This window comes from Odontomachus brunneus, unplaced genomic scaffold (assembly GCF_010583005.1).
Source record: "Odontomachus brunneus isolate Ranch 3 - 2012 unplaced genomic scaffold, Obru_v1 Obru_scaffold_129, whole genome shotgun sequence".
NCBI lineage: Eukaryota > Metazoa > Arthropoda > Insecta > Hymenoptera > Formicidae > Odontomachus > Odontomachus brunneus.
The window spans coordinates 969665-983150 of NW_022639579.1; the positions used below are offsets into that span (position 1 = coordinate 969665).

General features: G+C 42.1%; 1 protein-coding gene across 11 annotated transcripts in view; it reads right to left on the reverse strand.

Moving 5' to 3' along the window:
- Positions 1-4934: 4934 nt before the first annotated feature.
- LOC116849961 (DENN domain-containing protein 5B) overlaps positions 4935-13486 on the reverse strand; it is a 36512-nt gene continuing 27960 nt past the window's right edge. For 7 of the 11 annotated variants that reach the window (XM_032827684.1, XM_032827678.1, XM_032827685.1 and 4 more), the window contains 8 exons: positions 13017-13281; positions 12295-12402; positions 11185-11449; positions 10808-11075; positions 10316-10628; positions 10005-10181; positions 9720-9930; positions 4935-9308 (listed from right to left, as the gene is read on the reverse strand). In XM_032827684.1, coding sequence (XP_032683575.1) covers positions 9119-9308; positions 9720-9930; positions 10005-10181; positions 10316-10628; positions 10808-11075; positions 11185-11449; positions 12295-12402; positions 13017-13281 — 1797 coding nt within the window. In that variant the 3' untranslated portion in view covers positions 4935-9118. Of the gene's footprint in view, positions 9309-9719; positions 9931-10004; positions 10182-10315; positions 10629-10807; positions 11076-11184; positions 11450-12294; positions 12403-12704; positions 12741-13016; positions 13282-13486 lie in introns of all 11 variants that reach the window. The other 4 variants (XM_032827681.1, XM_032827680.1, XM_032827682.1 and 1 more) reach the window with 2 other exon arrangements.

A 13486-nucleotide genomic window follows, 5' to 3' on the forward strand; every position in this document is an offset into this window, starting at 1 on the left:
ATATCTATATATATATATATATATATATATATTTGTATGTGTGAGTGTGCGTATGCGTGTGTAAACTGATGAGAGTGAGAGAGAGAGAGAGAGGGAGAGAGAAAGTGTGGTACAATCGAAAGTAGGGAAGAATACTCGGACCGTGTTACGTGCGATATCGAATCAGGTTGAGACATCTTATGTTGAGAAATTTTGGAATATCTTCATACAGGAAACGTGTGCTCGAAAATGCTTTGATAGCGTGTAGAACTTTCTTTCTAAGTGTAAGAACACTCGCGTTTTTTCCCCGGGAATGTCATGTTCGTCGACGAGAGAGTCGTCGAACGAAACGTTTACATAATTGAAGATTTCCCCCCTCCCCCCCTTCTATTCGAAGCCGCTGCCTTATATCGCGCGACTCGGTCCGATGGTATTCTAGAGTCTCGTCCTGGGACGTTCGCACTTCGGACATTGAATCCAAATGTACGACGCGAATCTGTTTACCCTTAGAATTACGCGACACGATCGTTCGTTCGTTTATTGCTCTGCGGTTCCTAGGAAGGGTCGCTGCGCTGTGACCCGCCGTAATGTGCGTAATGTAGTAATTCGAGCGTGACAGAATGATTTCCGCCAAGTGTATGCACGTGTCGTTGTGTGTGTGTGTGTGTGGGTGTGTGTGTGTGTGAGAAAGGGGTGAGAGCGAAAAAAAAGAGGAAGATAGAGTGCGTGAGAGAGAGAGAGAGAGAGAGAGAGAGAGAGAGAGAGTAAAATAGTAGTAGAACGATCCAGCGAAAAAAACCAAAAAAAGTCGACCTCTCCCCCTTTCGTCGCGAAATCGAAAAATTCGCGACTCGTATCCCACGAGCGTTCGCCGTGGAACGTGGAACGTGTTGTCGCGACTGTATATACGTATATGTAGAGTACGGTTAAGAATTAACGCGCGTAAGTGTAAGGAGAATAGAGAAAGAGAAAGAGAATAGGAGTGAGAATGAAAGAGAGAATGACGAGACAGGGAGCGAGCCCAAACGACGCGACTGAAGACTATCGCGACGACCCCGAGATGATGGTCGATCGAAAATCGATCGCAGTGGTTCCTTTCGTCGCGACGTTAGTCGTGTGCGCGCGCGAAAGAGCACCTTCCGAGCTTTTGTTTCCGAGCAAAAGGAGCTAGCTTCTCGGTTCAGGCGATATCGCGCGGTTATTTCGACTCCCCCCCGTGTATCGTTTCGCTATTGCGCGATAAGTCACCTCGATCGCGCGATATCGCCGGACCGCGCAACGCTTTATACGATTTCACGCCTTACCTTATCCGGGGCGACACGACGACGAAGTCGAATGCGAACATGTACGTCGACAAAAAGTAACGCGGTCATCGTGACACATAACATGTATACATCGAGACAGAAAATGGAGTTGCCAGTACTTAACGAGCGAGAGTTTTAGAAGGAAGCGGAAGGATAGGCGTCGTCGTCGTCGTCGTCGTCGTTTATTCGCGCGAACTCGTGCTCCTGCGGACAAAGTGTCGTGCGTTAACGTCGCTTATCCCGCCGTGAAACTCCGAGGACTCTCGCACGAGTGAGAGATCGAGTCGGCTCGAGAGCGAAGGTGACGCTGAAAGTCGTGAGTACCGGTTGATAAACGCGAACGTATTTATGATATCTCTATACATATATATGTGTATCCTCCACGTCACACGTAACTCTAAGGACTTTTCGCGAGGTTCCGGGCGCCTGAGCGCTCGGGAGTTCTGATCGAGTCGATCCGAGAGGACAAGACATGCGCGTGAAGGACACGATGTCCACGTTCGCAATTATATTCACTCTGGAAATTTATCGGACGATGCTCCCGGACGACACTCACGGGGTCGAGCCGAATCATCCGGGCGCATGCGAATCGCCATGGACGGCGTTTCGAGTTGTTCAGGTTCGCGCGCGAATCTCACCGCCGCGCTCAATTAAGACAGAAATGAAAAAAGAGAGCGCGTGTGTGTGCGTGTGTGAGAGAGAGAGAATGAGAGAGAATGAGAGAACGTTCAGTGCCAGAAACAGGAGTTAGTTAGTGCGTAAATAACGTCAGTTGACCAAATCTTAGTACAATGTGTAACCAGGAGTCGAGTAATACAAAGATATCGCGGGAAATCCGCGCGGCTGATCTTCCCCTTTCTCTTCCTTTCACTTCCTCGCCTTGTGTGTTCTTCCTTTCGTCTCCCTTCGTACTTCGACTTTAACGCGTCTTCGCCGACATTTCTTTTCTTCCCTCTTCCCCCACCTTTTCCTCAAGTAATCAACGAATGTAAAGTTGCGTAATCAATGCGAGCGCGCACGCGAGAGAACGAGATTAGAGATGGACGAACTTGCGAGTCGCTTACGTTAACAGACTGTTCGACTTTTCACGGATCGAGGGGTCCTCCGACGATCGGAGAGAGTAACTCGTGGACCTACCTTGTTGAGGTTCACCTAACGCGCCCGAATTGTACACTCGAGAAAGAGAGAAGGCGAAGCAGGGGCGCGACTGTTCATCCTGCGCATGTATATAATATTGTAACTAATGTAATATGCGAGCGAGAGTAAAGCGAGAGAGAATCCAATGCTGCGTCGCGTTTCGCACGGCGAGCCGACACGTGTGTGATACGCGCGCACGCGCGCGCGAATATTTGAAATCGGTTCCTAAGGAGCAGTCGCCTCGCACGTGGGACGTCAGCGCGTAACTTGAGCGTTTCATTAAGCAACGAGATGTGTACATAGAAGCGATAGCACCGTGAAGAGAGAAAAAAGTAGCAAGTGAGCAATCGTATGAAAGCCAATTGTGACTCTGCCGGTTGATCTCGTCGACTTTCCTCAGTCGGATAAGGCGTCCCGACTTCTACTGGCCCGCGAGTATCGGGAAGAAGATACGCGTTCGAAGGATCTCCGCAGATCCGAGCGAATGTCACCTCGCCCGCGGCGTGTTTTGTTCCAAGTCCGCGGCAAGCGAGGAAGTGAGAAAATGCGAATCGATTACGAGAGAGGACAATAAGAGAGAGAAGCGAGGAAAAATGTAGCACGGGGTTCGATGTAAATATAGGAGCGACGCGGAATCAGCGTATTAAGTTGACTATTTCTCTCCTTAATAAGGACGAGGAGAGAGGAGGAGAGTGAAAGAGAGAGATCGCGCAGTTTGAAACGTGAAACCTCGTCCTGACTAAGGAAGCACATAGTCTCCGTGTGCACGCGCGTAGGAATGACCCTGTACAGCTCCCACGCGGAGACTATCGTCGAATACACGTTGCTTTTATAAGTAAAAAAGCCCATACACACACACATATACACATAAACACACACACACACAACACGCATAAGTATAAAACACACATACATTCGGTTGGACATATTGTATATGCTCACGCGCGATACATTTTCACGAAACTCGTCATTTCGATCTGTCCAGGTGCCGACTGGTTTTCTTTTTCTTTGTTTCCTTTTTTTGTTTCTCTCTTCCTTGTTCGTTCGTTCGTTTTTTTTGTCGTTTTCTTTTTTCGTTTCGTAATAGCGCAATAGAGTACCACTGATATACCTCAGATCACACTTCGCCCGGCATATAACGAACCGTTGTAGCCCGAACGTACCGTAGTTTTTACCGACTCCGTGAGGAAAACGAGACACTTGTATGCGTTACTTTTAATGCCTTTAGCACGTAAATACTTCTTTTTAATGCATAGGTGAGAATTGTAATGTGTAAATGATCGTCTGTGTACATACCTTGCGCGTCCTTGCGCGGCGTTGCAAGAAAATCGATTGAAAATAATAAAGTATCGGTATTTTATACAAATTGTGTGTGTCTCATCACTTCATCCTCCTCTCGTTCATCCTCTTCCTTCATTTTCCACGATTCCGTCCATCATCATCGATCTCTGCGTCCTCGTGATTCAGGCTCTTGATCGAGGCGATCCGTGATCAACAAGGTGACTATGAATCATCGATTTGGCTGGAATTTAATTGTAATGTAGATAGATCGGAAATCGAAAAATACTTGATCGGCTTTTGTCGTTTGCTCGAACACTCGACGGTTTTCAGGTTATTAAGGAAGAAAACTTAGACCTACCCACCGTGAGCGCGTTAATAAGTAGAATACATGGCGAGGGCTTGTCAAAAGTCGCAGTGGCGGAGAAGTCTACTCGAGCAGATTATCATCTTACGGCCTTGTTGGAGTCCAATCCGGTTTCCATACCTCAAGTAAGGCCCGGATAACGTCGCACGATCCGACCCGTAATCAGGAGTGGAAATGCACTGTTGCATCAGGCCCTGATCAATTAACTTATATAGCTCGAAGAGCCTAATTCAAGACCCATCTGTGCCGAACCAGAACGATGATAGGGATATAACAAATTTTTAAGGCAAATCCTCGCTCCGCACCGTGGCCATTTTGATTTATAACGTCAGAAGCAAGAAAACACACGCCAAAAATTCTTGCAAAATACGTAGAAGTAAAAAGATATATTCGTAAAGTGATACTTGCGATCGATCACGCAGATGAATAAAATAGTCCGAACACTTTCCTTTTGTTTTAACAATCAATAAATAACTGTTGAATCAAGATGACGAAATTATGAAGAAATATAGGTTAAAAAGGTAGATTGCGTGTCAAGTTTTACAGTAATTTAACGGTTTGTCAATTTTATGAAAATTTGTTGGTTGTTGGCACAAAAGGAAAGCGTTCGGACCATTTTACAGACGTGCCCGATCGATTTCAAGTATTATTTTATTGATATATCTTTTTATTTCAACGTATTTTGCAAGAATTTTTTCGTTTTTCGTATATTTTCTCATCTCTGATGTCATCAGTCGAGAATTCCGTGGCAAGGAGCCAGGAGCTTTAAATAGCACAACATTTTAGTTCCTAAAATATAAATAACGCATATAACATGAAAGGATAGTCAATTACTGAAGAATATTCCGCAGTTACAAAATGCTATAGTGTAATTTCTATTAATAAAATTTTCTCCGTGTATTACTTCCTCACAAAGATCACGCGTGAATATTTCGTCGAAAACAGAGCACAAATCGAGCGCTCATTCTCGAGTGTTTCATTACTTCGTAACTATACTACTGCGTTCTATCAACATTCCCTTACTACTGTATTACATCATGTTATTATAATGCGTTGACCGTCTCGCGGATCTTCGTGAATTGCTCTGAAGTCGGCAATTTGAGATTTGAATAAGCAAAGTCACGATGATGAGCGCATACATTTTCCGCTGCGTGTATTCCTCAGGCAGCTTTTTATTAGCTCCCTCACATTTAATTCGTTATGTGCAATTAGTTACGCCTTACGCGTAAATTAATTTAACGCGGCGAAATCATAGCACGGGTCGCCGGTGACCCCCATCGTGACGGTCAACGTGTCAAGAGTCCCCGGATGAGAGGGGAGCGCGAAATGCGCTCTCGCCGTGCGAGCGAAATGGTCTAACGAATTCCATCAGATCCCTCATGATAATGCTTTATTCTACTGTACAATAATATGCCTTGCAATATATAATATATACACCTTACGTAACATATGCTTTGTAAAAGTCCTTATGCACACATTACACGAAGCTTGTCGGTATAATCCACGTACGTATATATATACAGAGCAACGACCTCGCGGTAAGAAACGGGTTTCGAACTAATCGCGGCTTTAAGTGTAGACTACAATGAGTATTGAATCGGCGCGATTCACTCGCGGTCACGTGGCAGAAGCAATCGCCGTCGTCGGGGCGCACTTTGTTCTTTTTTTTCTTTTATACACGGAAAAAGAGATTTGATCGGATTAGCCAAATGTCTGATGAAACATGAACGAACCAAAATTGCGTTTCGAGTTACCAGAATGCTATTCAAATTAACAAGACTCTGGTTAACCCTTTCAGGACGGAAGGTTGCTCGGGGAGATAATTATAGGGAAGTATTCTATGGATTTTTGGGGTCGTGGAATTCGAATCTGAATTTAGATTTTTAAAATTCTGAATCTGAATTTAGATTTTTAAAATTCTGGTCCAATATGGCGGAAAAATAACAAATAATATAAATATTACTCAATTTCCGTGAAATTTGAACTATGAAACTTTTTAGAGAACTGAAATCGAATATTTGTATATAATATGTAAATATATTGTAAATGTCATTTGTTCCAGTCTGCTGCTAACTAAAGTTTGTGTGGTACTGAATGAGCTTCAAGAAGAGCGAAATTGAAAATCAGTAAAGAATTTCACTAATTCAAATTTAAAGAGTAAGTTCCACGGAAACTGAGTCATATTTATATAATTTTGCATCTTGAAAATCACTATATTTGATCCGCCATTTTGAATTTTATACTTTTTACTTCAAATTTGGAAAGAGCATCCCGAAAAACCTCTACGTACCAATTTTTGTGAATATCGAGTCGATAGTTTCTGAAATACATGAAGGCCGTAAAACATCAAAAGATGTCTCCTGTCCTGAAAGGGTTAATCAGACAAGATTTCTCTTCAAGTTCAACAGTTGCGAGTTCTACTTGACCAGAAATCTTGCTAACTTGAACGGAATTCTGGTAACTTCAATCGGAATTTCTGGCTTGTTCATATCTCACCAGACATTTAATTGATATAAACAAATTTGCTATTTCCATGCACAATTTTGTACTCATTCGAGCTGTTTATACGTTATGTTATAAAGTGCGCATGTACAATAATACTAGTAAAGAGAGATAGATAAAAACATGTAATTCGAGATATTTTTCGTATAAAACGCCCGTGTTTTGAAGTATTTGCTGATCACTTCGACGGCTTCGCTTTGACGTGACCGCGACGTAAAATGCGAGGCGCGCAACACGTATCCGGCGACAATCAAGGAGACACGATGTACATTTACGAAGATACATTACGGATATTATTTCCTCAGTCTAGAAACGATCACAATATACATAACATCAGGGTATCGGCTTTCTCGCCAGATAACGTCCAAATATTATTGGTTCGAGGAAGAAAATCCATCTTTGCCCTTCCTTTTCGCTCCCCAAGCAGCAGAACTACGTCAAATGACATGTTATTAATGTTAGAGACGCCATTGATGCGTCATTTGACGTCGTTGTTTGCTGGGTCCCTTCATGAATGACACAGTTTTTCTACATCTTTTTTCTTTCTTTCTCATTAAAACGACGACACGATACGCAACGCGTGAGAACGAAATTTTGTCAACTCGGCCTCGACGCGTAATGAAGATAAATTAGAACGACGGATCGGAGAATCGCGCATCGTATCGTAAAGATGCAATTTCGCCGGCGCCAGACACGACGAACGAGAGAATGCCGGGCGAAAATGCTTTTGACCAACGACAATTTCACATTCGGTCGCAATCGCGACGAAATATCCGACGATATCGCGTGGGAACTTGATGAGCACTTTGGAAATCGAGAAATCGAATGGTTATCTTAACTATCGAATGCAGTTGCGAGTTTGCGCCAGACGCATATAAGATTGTACTTTGGGATTATTTCCTTTCTTTCTCTTTTTTTAGAATAAACATTATTATCTCGTATTACTTATGAAGAATGGTAATGGGCATGCAAAGTCGGTAATAATGACAACTTCGGATCAAGGAAATGTCAAGTCGATCTGTAGTCGAAGTATGGTCTCCTCATATTATAAGTTAGACAAGAGGAAAACGAGTACGAGATTTTCTGATCGACGTAACACTCGGACTTTCCTCTTTCTCGAGGAGAGAGAGAAAGAGAGAGAGAGAAAGAGATAAAGAGAGACACAACGATCTAAACACATCGTTTGGTCCGTTCGCGGTGCAATTCGACAAAGTTTCGTCGCTTCCTTCTTTCTCTCTCTCTTTTGTATCGCAGTTATAATTAACATGTATCTATACCGACGGGTGTATCGTACAAATGATCGATCGAATATAAAACCGCGGGAGCATCGGAGGGGCGGCGTGAAAACAGGAAAAGAAACGGAATAAAAGAGCGACCATTTGGATAAAATATCACGAGGTACTCGGTTACGTACGAAGGACTCTTGGGAAATATACACTTCGCCGAAGTTCGGTATACGACCGATGTAATAATACGCATCATAATATAAAATTGTCATGTTAGTACAACACTCACGCTCAGGACAGTTATATTCAATCTCATAACACGCAAGTATTGAAGCACAGCCATTAAAAAAATGTAATGTAACATGGTATGTATGTATATGTATGAGTGAGCGAGTTATGTGTATATATATGTATGTATATATGTATGTATGTATATATAGGTATCTCGTGTACGAATTTCTCGTACATGTTAAAATTTCGGAAAATAGTTTCCCCGCGAGCGAGTAAAACGTCGGGATTCGAAAAGATTGCGCGCGTGTGTCCGACTGAGATATACGAAAAGTGTAGAATAATGAAGAAACTAAACGACTTAATGACAATAACGATAATATAAAATACTACTGATTAAGTAGGATCACATCTTTGGTACATGAGTCATCATTAGTATCAATATTTCAACGAACTCTCCACCATTTTCCAGTTAATAGTTACGGCAAGATAGCCCGAACATATTCCGTTTATATTAATTATTTCTCATTTCTCTTCCTTTCTTTTGCTTTATCACCGGTCATAATATCGCAAGCTTCTGAAATAGGGCAGGATCTATGCTCTTTGTTTAACATTATATTATCTCATAAATCTCGCGTTTAATTTCTCGCCGTTAATTTGTCACCTATAAACGTCTATTATACAGCTACATTCCCGGTAACAGTCTTTAGTTTTAATATATATATGTATATGTATTATTAAATCCTTTTCATTAATCTCTTTTTTCATCTCAATGATAAAATTCGCCGAGCTTCCTCTATCGTTCTACGTAATATAACAATCGAGCTCGTCGTCTTTTGGAGCACGACGACGAGTTTCTATCGCGCGACCGAGAGACGCGTGTGTCCCCGACTAGGAAAGACTTGATCTCGTTCTGCAGCCCGTCGGCGATTAAGAACGCGATAGAGCGACGGATGACAAGTTCTTGCCGATCACGTCGGGCGGATACGCGTGGAGTTTTAACAAATTGTCTTCGTCTTTTCGGACATATTTCACCGGGAGAACACAGAAATATCCGTGACGATTTTTCAACGTACATCCGTACGTTTCGGCAAGTACTAACATATACTAGAGATTCCGTGAGTCAAACTCTTCTCGAGAACAATGTGGAACTCGCTCAGCGGCTCGAGAATGTGAATGAGGAAGGTCAACAGCGTAGGATTCCTCAGAAACGAGTTTTCCTCGTACATTTCCGTCGTGGAACGCGCGTCACTCATTGGCCGTAACATCGGATGAAGTAGCTGCTCTCTGAAACATCAAATATCGAATTAGCACGAATAACGACCGCGATCGAATCGATTTTCGTTCGACGGATATCGGACTGCTTATGCGAATACATTTCTCTTTTACTTAATCCATGCTAATGCCGCAACACGGAAGATTTTTCAGAATTTCGAAATTGCAACTTTCCAGACAACCAATAGTTGTAATTGACTGCACAAACATAATAGAAACAATCTTCCTTTATATTTTTATACTAACAACGATTCTGCAAATCGTGTATTGTTTTTGTAATAACCGAAATACGAACATATTGTAACGTGGTCATCTTATTCTGATACTTTGTCAAATTCGCTAGCAAGCCAGGTCTCACATAAAAGGCATATGACCGTACGTCTTGAAAAATGTCGAAGACGTAGCGCGCGATTTGACACCCACCTCGCCGCCAGGCAGATGAATAACTGGAACTTGCCGTCCTTTCCTAAAGTCTGGCTGAACATATTAATTTGATCGATAAGATGGCAATAACATCTCAAAATCGTGAATCTCTGGCTGCTCTCCGCATGCGCTCTTCTGTCCCGGTTAAGCCTCTGCGAGTACTCGTCCATTTCTTCCAGCAAGGATATCTCGAAATTTTCCTTCACGCGCACTATAACAATCTCCGTTATATATTTTCTTCTAAGGTTCCTCGCCTCTCAAAAATCATGATCGCAATGCACTCACGAAAATAATCCCACACGTAGAAGTTCCTGCCGAAGATTCTCTGGTTCTTGAAGCCGAATAAAAAAATCTGCTCCAAGGACGGCACCAGGCCGCCTTCTCCGCACAACAGCGCTGTCAAGGAACCATCCTGGCATTCTCTCCTGTAGTGATATTTGACTATAGCGTTCACAGCTTCACCTATAAGCAACGTGGATATTCGCTCAATCTCATCATTTACATAATTATAACGGCGTGACAAGTAACGCGTTATTTTCTAGTATTAGAAAAATATTTCTGATTATACAACTAGTATTATACAAATGCATATATACCGAGCATATGCTGCAGCTCGACTTGAGACAATATGGGACGTCTCGGTATACTAGGTGATCTACATCTCGGAGGTGTGGAGCACGATTCCACCAGCTCCTCGCTGTCGATACTTCGAGGTACTAAGGCGCCCACTAACAATCGCTCAGTAGATCCATCATCTATTCCTCGGCCCAGCCAACGACCGCAAGGGAACTTGAACGTATGTCCCGTCACCTCGTTCCTCACCACGACGTGCTCCACCATCCACTTCGGTGACATTCCCGTGTTGTCATGTCCGATTCGTAACGTCGACAGCACGCCTAAGTTTTTATGCTGAAAAGCAGAAAAAGATATTCAATATACAGAAATGATACTGTGACAGTAAGCAGAATGTTATGTGCGCTTCCTTTTAACTGATTTGGAATACAATCAACGATTCAAATGGTATTCGTAATTTTGTATGAGCACTTATTAAGAGCAGCGAGATAACGCACGAAACATGAAGCGCTTACATGGAATACGAATTCAAGCGCTCCCTTCGGTATGGGCACAGGATTTGTCTCGCAGAGTGTGCCGGAAATAGCGATCCAACTATTAGCCGAGGTCGTAGCAGCGCTCGCTTTCCGGCTGGGAAATATCACGACACGATACGGCAACTTCGTCGTCGGGTAGTTGTTCGTGAAGCAAAAGTAGTCGACAGCGTTGAGCGTCAGGAGATGGTACAAAAATTGCTCTTTCTCCTCTTCGCAGCGTAAAAACGCCGATCGCTTATATTGACTCCTATAATAGATCGTAACAATAATGAAATAATTTAATTGTCGAGGAGACAACAGTATGATGTTATCGTGAATTAATCTTTTATATGAGGCGTATTTTTTTCTTTACACACCTCAACAGAGCGCTGTCCGACAGTAATGTCTTCAAATGACGCGACAGCAGTTTTTTCTCAAGTGCCAGCCGCACCCACGCTCTTGCATATCCAATGTGCGTCTTGATGTCGGTCATCGCTTGGACGTTACGAATGTCGAAAATCAGAGAGTCCGGCAAGGGTCTGAGATGTTCCGGGCCTACGGTTTTCCTCTCGCCAGGCGACTTGTGCTTGTCCGTGCCTCTTGTGGGCGAGACGTCTGTCTCCAATTGTAAATTCGACAAATCTGTCGCGATATAAAATACATTTTAGATGTGCACGTTTCTTACTAAGGATGTTCACGAGCAAAGATAAAAACGAGCAAGGACAATATTCTTCTCAACAAACACAATCATTCTCGTATCGTTATATTCGATACATATTTTTACAATACTGTACATGCAAATGCGATATCATGCTTCGTACAAGAAACACTCAGAAACACATATGCACACACTCTCCATAACGTTTGAAAAGTACCGAGTCAGTCAAACAGTTCGGTTCGACTTTCCAGTAAAAATTGACTGCATTGCAATTCAACGAAATTAAATTATTTCTCAACTAAATAATAGCTTAATTTTATTGTAATACTTTATCAAAGTTTGCACACATCTGGCTGGGATTTGAATAAAGCAGAAAATGAAACTGAATAAAGCATCGTCTGCATTATCGTCTTCCCGCGCAAGAAATTATTACTCGCTGTTAGCATTTTTGCGCGATTTTTATTAGTCAAAATTAATTAGTAATAGTTTCGTTTAATTAATTAGTAGTAGTTTCGTTTAGAATCGAATGTTTAAACTGATCCAATATATCAAGTGCGCAATTTCGTCACGGCAATTTGTCATGCAATTCTCTATACGTTATCAATCGTCGCAACAAACAGGCTCCTTTACGTTCAGATAACAGCGACAAATATCGTTGTGTAAAACAATATGTTGTCATTTACTACATCTTTGCACAATCAGACATTCACGCGAGCTTCATGACAAAATTAAAGAATACGCGACAAAACGTAGAAGTAGGTATCGCTTTCGTGCAGTTCGTCGGCCAAATAAAGCTTTTCTTTACGGGCAAGCCAATATCATGGCTTACCGTTCAAATTGTCCCTGATGTAAGACGCAATTTCGAACATACTTTTGCCTCTCAAGGATGAAACCAAACGATTCGGTATTCCGAAAAACCTATTCGGCGATTTCTTAGCTAGTTACAACATAAAAATACAAAAAATAAAGGAAAAGAAGAGAAATAAAACAGTTGAAATGTAATAATAATAACAAGCGGAACATAAGAATTGCGCCGATATTGATTGCATATCGAGTATCCGAAAGGGTAACTCGCAGGAATAACGCGTGCGAGGAAGCATGAACACATAGTACATATAACTAATGTGTCAGTTTTGATGTATCACTTACAAAACTAATAATGCAGGATATCTACGTACGAAGAACTAATCTCTACTTTTATAACACTGTTTATCTTATCGTAAAACGGTTGGAACGTACAATCGAGTCGTTTCCGCAGCACAGACCACGCTAGCGCTGCATTTCCGCAAAATAGGAACATTAAACATATAATTCTTCGTAAATCTTAGATTTAGAAGTCTCCAAGACGTCTTTTAGACATTTATATTGTCTGGGAATAGACGATATTAATATTACAGAAGTCTCGTGACACTTTGAGCAATTTTTCGATAAATGTAATACACTTTGTGCAATTTGTACAATGATTCTCCGCTCACATGAGTCGGGAGTATCGTGGCTTATTCGGCTGAATTTTTAAGCGCATGCATATATATGTGTGTGTGAATGTCTTACCAGGGGACAGAAAGTTAGGATCTATAGACTTGGTTGCGTCGTTACATTCTTCTGATTCCTGATACATGGTCAGGTGTGACCAGAGCGCGCTTTTGCCCTGCTTGTTTTGCAGGCCGTGGCTCCACACCCGCTCCAGTAGATCACAGAGACTAGCGACTAGAGTATTCTCCTCGACATCGGACAGAGACTCGCCGCCATGACCGAGCGCGACTGCTTCCGACCCCATTTTCTCCACCAGCATTCTCTTCGTCTTAGATTTACAATCCTTAAAGGAAGAAGAATGATGGTATTATGTTATGTTGCTAGATTAGTATTAATAATAATATATTATTATGATATTGTATGTAATATAATGTATTAAATAGCCTGATATAAGACATTAGATATTTACTTATATGAGACAGATGTAAAACGATTTTAAGACAGCACAAGCGTCTAAAATATATCTTAGAGACGTTTAAAACAAGCAG